Source organism: Bombina bombina, chromosome 4 (assembly GCF_027579735.1).
Source record: "Bombina bombina isolate aBomBom1 chromosome 4, aBomBom1.pri, whole genome shotgun sequence".
NCBI classification, from domain to species: Eukaryota; Metazoa; Chordata; class Amphibia; order Anura; family Bombinatoridae; genus Bombina; species Bombina bombina.
In genome coordinates, this window is record NC_069502.1 from 286,983,377 (window position 1) to 286,990,688 (window position 7,312).

Sequence of the window (7,312 nt, forward strand, 5' to 3'; positions counted from 1 at the left end):
AATGGGCCTAGATCAATGCTTTGGGATGTCTACTAAAAAAATATATATATACATGTCAATGGATATTCAGAGATTCCTGAAAGATATCAGTGTTCTAATGTAACAAGCGCTAATTTTGAAAAGAAATGGTTTGGCAATAGCAAAGTGCTACTTGTATTTATGGCCCTATAGTTTACAAAAAAGCAAAGAACATGTAAACATTGGGTATTTCTAAACTCAGGACAAAATTTAGAAACTATTTAGCATGGGTGTTTTTTGGTGGTTATAGATATGTAACAGATTTTGGGGGCCAAAGTTAGAAAAAGTGTGTTTTTTTTCCATTTTTCCCCATATTTTATAAAAAAAATTATAGTAAATTATAAGATATGATGATAATAATGGTATCTTTAGAAAGTCCATTTAATGGCGAGAAAAACGGTATATAATATGTGTGGGTACAGTAAATGAGTAAGAGGAAAATTACAGCTAAACACAAACACCTCAAAAATGTAAAAAATAGCCTTGGTCCCAAACGGACAGAAAATGGAAAAGTGCTGTGGTCATTAAGGGGTTAAAGGGAGCCATGAAATGCAAGCTATGCTTGGTGTGCTATGGAATGCACAAGGCTTATGACACAATTCCTTTATGAAGCTTTTTTCGTCTTGCTCCTTTCCCACTGTTCTCTTGCTGCCATATCTTCTGCTGGATTGCATTAATAAGCCGCTCTTACCCTGACTGCTTCATACTGCTACCACAGCTTATCGACAGTAATTTACCGGCTACTTTATCTGGCGACTATACTAACCTTCTACTTTGTGGCTACTATTTACTCGCAGAACTTTTGGATATTAATTTAGACTGGTGCTATTATATGTACATAGAGCCCATTCAGTAACCTGCCCAGACGTGTCCTGCTCCTCATGGTCTGGTGCAGCAGGGTGTTGTACAAATAACTTGATTATTGTTATTTAAGCATTGTGTTGTTACACATGTTTTTTTTTTTTATTCTTTGATTTTGATTTAGTTATTCTCACTTTTAGTATGCACTTTGCGGGTACATGTGTGGAGGGTTACTGATACTAACCTGTGATGAGCAATTTTTACCTTGATTCTAAATATAGTAATGAATTTGAATTCTAAAAGAGTGCTGAACTCCCTTTCTTTTAAACAGTGTAGACATGAACACTGTTTCTCTCTTTTTTAGTACTAGAAATGTTTTTAAAGGGTCTGCACCATATTACTCTGAAAATGAAAAACATTTCAAAAGGTATTAAGTTTGATAAGTGCTGCTACTTGTGCAGTAACCGATAGGTCTGTACACACTTTTTCTAAGTTTTATCACTTTGATGTGTATGCTTCTTCTGCCTTTGGCAGGAAAGTTCTGCTGGCCATAGTGCCTGAATAGTAATGTTCTGCCTTCACTGGTTGTCTCCCCCTATTCACAGTGGTCACGTGGTGACTTGTGGACTCTCACATCTGATGAAAGAAAACTAAATTTATGCTTACCTGATAAATTAGTTTTTTTTGTGATGTTTAGATGGTGGAAGTACTTGTTTTTGCACTTCTTCGCCCCTCTTTGTCTGACTGAGGATCATGAGAAGTGGGAGAGATGTAAAGCTCAGATATGTTGGGGTGCCTTTTGCCTCCAGGAGGGGAATACTCCCATGTGATGACTCATGGACTGTCAATGTCATGAAAGAAATTAATTTATCAGGTAAGCATACATTTTGTTTTTGACCTCTTTATTATGCCATCCTGTACCTGAAGGGGACAGTAAACTTACAAAATAATGTTATATAATTCTGCACATAGTGCAGAATTACGGTATATAATATCTTAGCGAGAGCTTTAAAATCAAGATTTCCTTCTTAATATGAGGAGAGTCCACGGCTTAATTCATTACTTGTGGGAAATACAGAACCTGGCAACCAGGAGGAGGCAAAGACACCCCAGCCAAAGGCTTAAATACCTCCCCCACTTCCCTCATATCCCAGTCATTCTTTGCCTTTTGTCACACGAGGTTGGCAGAGAAGTGTCAGAAGATTCAGAGTAGTTCCTTATGAAGGGTATCTACCCTTCGAAATGGGACTGGAGTTTTAAGTAGTCTTGTTATCCTCTCAGTGAGAGCATTGACGAAAGTTAGATTCTGGAGATGCAGAGAGAGTCTTTCTGTGAACCCATCCAGAATCGTATTAACAGCTCCTAAGTGTTGACGAACTTCACTGCCTGCTTCCATCACTCAAGTCCATGTCAGGAGCAATGCTAGAGGACTGTCAAACTTGAGAGGCTGTGTTTCTGTTCCACGGCAAAGATTCCGGTAAGATCGTTATATTTATTTACACACATGATAACGCAAGAAGACAGGGTCACAGTGTGGCTCCTTTTATCTGTATGGAATCAAGGGTTAATATCTCCTGAGGGGGGGATTATTGAACAGTAGGCTGAGGTTGGAACATACAGGTTACTCTAGAGACGCAGCTTTACAAGGTTGGCACGCTTTTCCTTAGCGGAGGCAGTCCTAGATTGCACGCCATGTGACCGGGTGTGGTCGTAGTTTCACTTCCTACTCTCTGACCGTGCTGGTTATCAGAGAGAAGCGGTTTACTCTGTGTGACTGGGTCATAGGAGGTGGTGAGTGCCCCAGCCATTGGGGGTATAAGGTTGCCGTTTTTATATAACGTCCGTTATTGTTATATTATGACATAGCCCATAGCTATGGAGGACTCTGACGTTTTAGAGGGTACTCCCTCTATACCTAAGACTAATGCCTGTTTATATTGTGGGGAGGCCGATGTATAACCGCCCTCTCAATTTTGTTCCACATGCCTAGAAAAAGTGATTATGTCAAAAAAGGTTAACATGTTTGATACCACTGAGTCTTTTACCTCTGAGGGGTCCCCGTCCCGTGAGGTGCGCACCCTGCTTTCATCTCCTAATACACCTGCAGTTTCCCATAGCACGCCTGATCCTCCATCTGGAGGAGGCCTTTTACCTCCAGACTGCGCAGTTACAAACCTCACTGCGCAGTTACAAACGGCAGTGTCTGCGACCATTAGTGCTTTACCTCGCCCTGCTAAGAGCAAGCGAAAGGTTAAATATTGCTATCCTTCCCAGGGGTCATCATCCAGTTTATTGGCTATAGCTGATAGACAGTTATCTGATGATTAAGTTCTTTCTGATACTTCAGAGTGTGAATTTTCTGGGTCTGAATCAGCTGCCTCTAAGCTCCAGATTTTAGATTTAGGATGGAGCACTTGCGCTTTCTTTTAAAGGAAGTTCTGGCTACCTTAGGGGTTCCAAACGCCAAACTGCCTGAAGAACCTTTAATTCCTAAACTGGATAAAGTTTACGAAGACAGGGTTGTTCCTCAGACTTTCCCTGTTCCTGTAAAGATGGCAAACATTATTAAGAATGAATGGGAGAGGATTGGTTCTTCCTTCACCCCTTCGTCTGCCTTTAAGAAACTGTTCCCAGTTCCGGACTCTCAATTGGAGTTGTGGGATTCCCTAAAGTGGATGGGGCTATCTCCACGCTTGCAAAACGCACTACCATCCCACTGGAGGATAGTTTGTCATTAAAAGAGCCAATGGATAAAAAGATGGAAACTCTGTTAAGAAAGATGTTTCAACATTCGAGATATTTATTTCAACCAGCGGCAGCAGTTGCCGCGGTTGCGGGAGCAGCTACCTACTGGTGTGATAAAATGTTTTTATTTTTCTATTTTGTTCTTAACACAATATTTGTATTTGCAGGATGAGATCATGAAGCTGTATCCAGAGAGTAAAAACACTAACTAAATTATTTTTGAGTTTTTTATATTTAGGTAAAAAATCTGTACAGATAAAATTCCATAGTGCACTCTCCAAAAGATTGAATATTGACTGCAAGTAAACCTTTTAAATAAAGAAATCCCTGGTGTCTAGGTGAAGAAAAGAAAAAAAGAAGATAAAAGACCTTTTGTCAAGTTTGTTTAAACCACCATACTGCAGTAAAAGTTGCTGAACTATCTTTGGATCCATTCTTTGCTTTGCATGCTGGTACCAGTCCCAGAACTGGACTCTGAGTAATCTATGACTGTTTCCTATGATGTGTGTCTTCAGAACATAAAGACTATCCTTCTCTGGACTGTGCCTTGTTGCCTGTTGGAATTGAGGACCTGTTACGCTGTTACAGAGTCATCCACAGTTAAATTGGGGGAATATTGTTTTATCTTGTTTACTTATATTGCTTGTTTTGTATTCTCTTGTAATTGTGTTATTTTTGTTGATCATATTAGTTATAAGAAGTCATATAGCTTTGTTTGCAGAAGTATGCCTTATTTGTATTAGTACACATTGTAGTTTATGTGCTTAAACAAAGTAACCCTCTAGATAAGTGTAACTCTAAACCTTGCAGTATTGTAACCTATTGAATGAGTATAGAGAATATGTTTGCACCTTTATAGTTTAAAGAAAATGCTGCAATATCTCAGAATATTTTAGACCCTTCACCCTTGTGGAACACAGTGAGGACACGTCTCAGCTAGACATTTATATTAATTATACAGAGAAATATTTGTTTAGGGAGTAGCATAATTATAGTTATATTGATGGTATATTTTCTACCTACAATGGTTCTTATTGGAGCTGTGTTATGAAAGCAAAAGTATGTTTCCCTTTTATTAACTGGTATGGTATCTGCAATTTGAGTTTTGTAAATGTTTGTCAATGAAAGGAATTATCTTACCATAAGGATGTGTTTACCTTTAAAAGATTTTGTAGTTTTAATAATGTTATGATTGTAATCTTTCCTCATACAGGAGTGCGAGATAATTTAGGTTGCATAAAATAATTAGTAAACTAGTAGTGTTTATATCAGATGAGACTGCTGACTATTAAGATCATAGTTGGAGAATTATAAACATTACATATAGTAGCTTTGCAGAATAAAGAAACACTAGTTTATTTTATTTTTAGTAGTTCAAAGAGAAAGTGTGAAGAAATTAATTTTAAAGAAAATATTTTTATTGACTGTTTTACTTTTCATTTTGGTTGCAGGGCAGGCCTTAGCATAAGTTACTTAGCATAGCCATTCAGCCTCTTGATGAAGTCTAGCAGTTTTTACTTGCTTAGTATTCATGAAGTATCATTTAAATTGTATAGAGAAGCTGAGAGTTATTCTCTGTAAAAGTTTCAATGTATTTAGTTTGTATTATATATTCACAATGTTTTCCTGGTTTTAAATTACATAGGATAAGTTAAGCTATTAAAGGAATTGTGATGCTTACAAAAAGGTGAATTACGTTTTATTTGGACATAATTGTGATTGTATCAGTGTGTGTGTTCATCTTGTGCTGTTTTGTTTCCTTCGGACTCAAGTGTCTGCTTGCTATTAGGATCCACTGGCTTTCCTTGTCTACCCCATGAACAAACCATCGGACTTCCAGCATCTACCTGCAGAAGAACACTGGATAAGCACCCCTACTGCAAATGGACTATGGTATTGAAGCAGAGTGTCTGAGGAAGGTGGAGCTCCAAGAGGACAAGGACTATTCTTAAAGTGATCAGAGGCCACCCAGAGACACTTGTGCTTTTCCCATGTCATGCTTCACTGTGGAAAATGTACAGAGCAAGAAACTGTCGGAAATATTGGGGGGTGCTAGCAATGCAGGTGGAGAAATAAAGATGCAGCGTTGTTGAGGGGCCACACCTATGTGCAGTGACAAATTGTGCCCTATTGGCCTATAAAATTACAGCAGTAAATGTGAATACATTTCTCTACAGTATTCTCACATAGATTCATGTTATACTGAAGAATTAGGCTTATATTGTTATTAAAGGATTTACTAATTTTCTGTGCTTTTCTATTTTATGTTATTCTGTTAGAATAAAAGGGTGGTATGTTAGCCTTACCGACGCCATCTTGTTCTTAGTTGCCATTTTGTCTTAGGCATCCATCTTGACTAAGAAGTGTTTATTATGTAGTAAGAAATATGTTGATGTTAGTGAGACTTGCATAGCTAGAATGGCCCTGACGATGTGCTTGGATGCACTGTTATCTCTACAAGATGTCAAACGGCCTTGATTTGTGCTGGGCTATGTAGCTCAGATTTACTGTTATCTGAAGTTAGGTATTTCTGTAGAATTGACTCCCTAACACTCCTTTTCTACCAATTATATTTTAAATGAGCTTCTTTTTTCTTGCAGAAATAATATGTAAGATCATGAAGTTATGAACATGTCACAGTGTTAACCCTCTATGCTGTAACCACTGCCTATAAAAAGTGTTGTTTGTCTTCTAATAAACAGAACAGATGTTAGACTGATTGCTGCGTGGTCTGATTCCTGTTCTCTGGGATATCCCATCAAATAACCCATTCATTTGCAGGTGACAGTGTATGATCCAGGCCAAGTGCTGACTGACACTCTCCCCCCATGAAAATAACAGGGGCAGACTTTCGCTCTTCTGAGAAGCTTGGTTCAGGGAAGTGCAGGATCCTTGGGTCCTGAAGGTCATTGCTCAGGGTTACAAAATTAGGTTCAAATCTCTTCAACCAAAGGGCAGATTCCTTCTCTCAAATCTATCATCAAAACCAGAGAAGAGGGATGCTTTTCTGGGGTGTGTTCGGGACCTGTCCTCCTTAGGAGTCATTGCCCCAGTTCCCATGGAGGAATGAGGCTTGGGATACTACTCAAAGCTTTTCGTGGTCCCAAAAAAGAATGGAACTTTCCGCCCGATTCTGGACCTAAAGTGCTTAAACAAGTTTCTGAACGTCCCCACGTTCAAGATGGAGACGATAAGGTCTATCCTTCTCTTAGTCTAGAAGGGACAGTTCATGACCACTATAGATCTGAAGGATGCTTACCTTCATGTCCCAATCCACAGGGAACACTTTCAGTTCCTAAGGTTTGCCTTCCTGGACCAGCACTACCAGTTTATTGCTCTTCCATTTGGCCTAGCTACTGCCCCAAGAATTTTCACAAAGGTTGGACGATATCCTGGTACAGGCACCATCCTTTCGTCTAGCGGAAGAACATTCGAAATCTCTTATCTCTCTTCTTCGATTCCATGGATGGAAAATAAACTTAGAGAAGAGTTCTCTTATTACAAGCACCAGGGTAGAATTCCTGGGCACTATAATAGTCTCACTAGTCATGAGGATATTTCTTTCAGACCAGAGATGCTGCAAGCTGGCTTCGGCATGTCTTGCCCTCCGGACCTCCTCAAGGCCCTCTGTGGCGCAGTGTATGGAGGTGATTGGTCTCATGGTGTCCAGCATGGACATAATTCCCTTTGCCAGGTTCTATCTCAGACCGTTACAACTGTGCATGCTGAGACAGTGGAACAGCAATCA

General features: G+C 39.3%; 1 protein-coding gene across 2 annotated transcripts in view; it reads left to right on the forward strand.

Annotated features, from left to right (window-relative positions):
• The window catches only part of HLTF (helicase like transcription factor), a 502,174-nt gene extending 495,891 nt beyond the window's left edge, over positions 1-6,283 (forward strand). Inside the window, exon 24 of one of the 2 annotated variants that reach the window (XM_053709998.1) lies at positions 5,337-6,283. In XM_053709998.1, the coding sequence (XP_053565973.1) occupies positions 5,337-5,384 (48 nt within the window). In that variant the 3' untranslated portion in view covers positions 5,385-6,283. The remainder of the gene's footprint in view (positions 1-5,336) is intronic. The other variant, XM_053709997.1, reaches the window with a different exon arrangement.
• Positions 6,284-7,312: the final 1,029 nt, after the last annotated feature.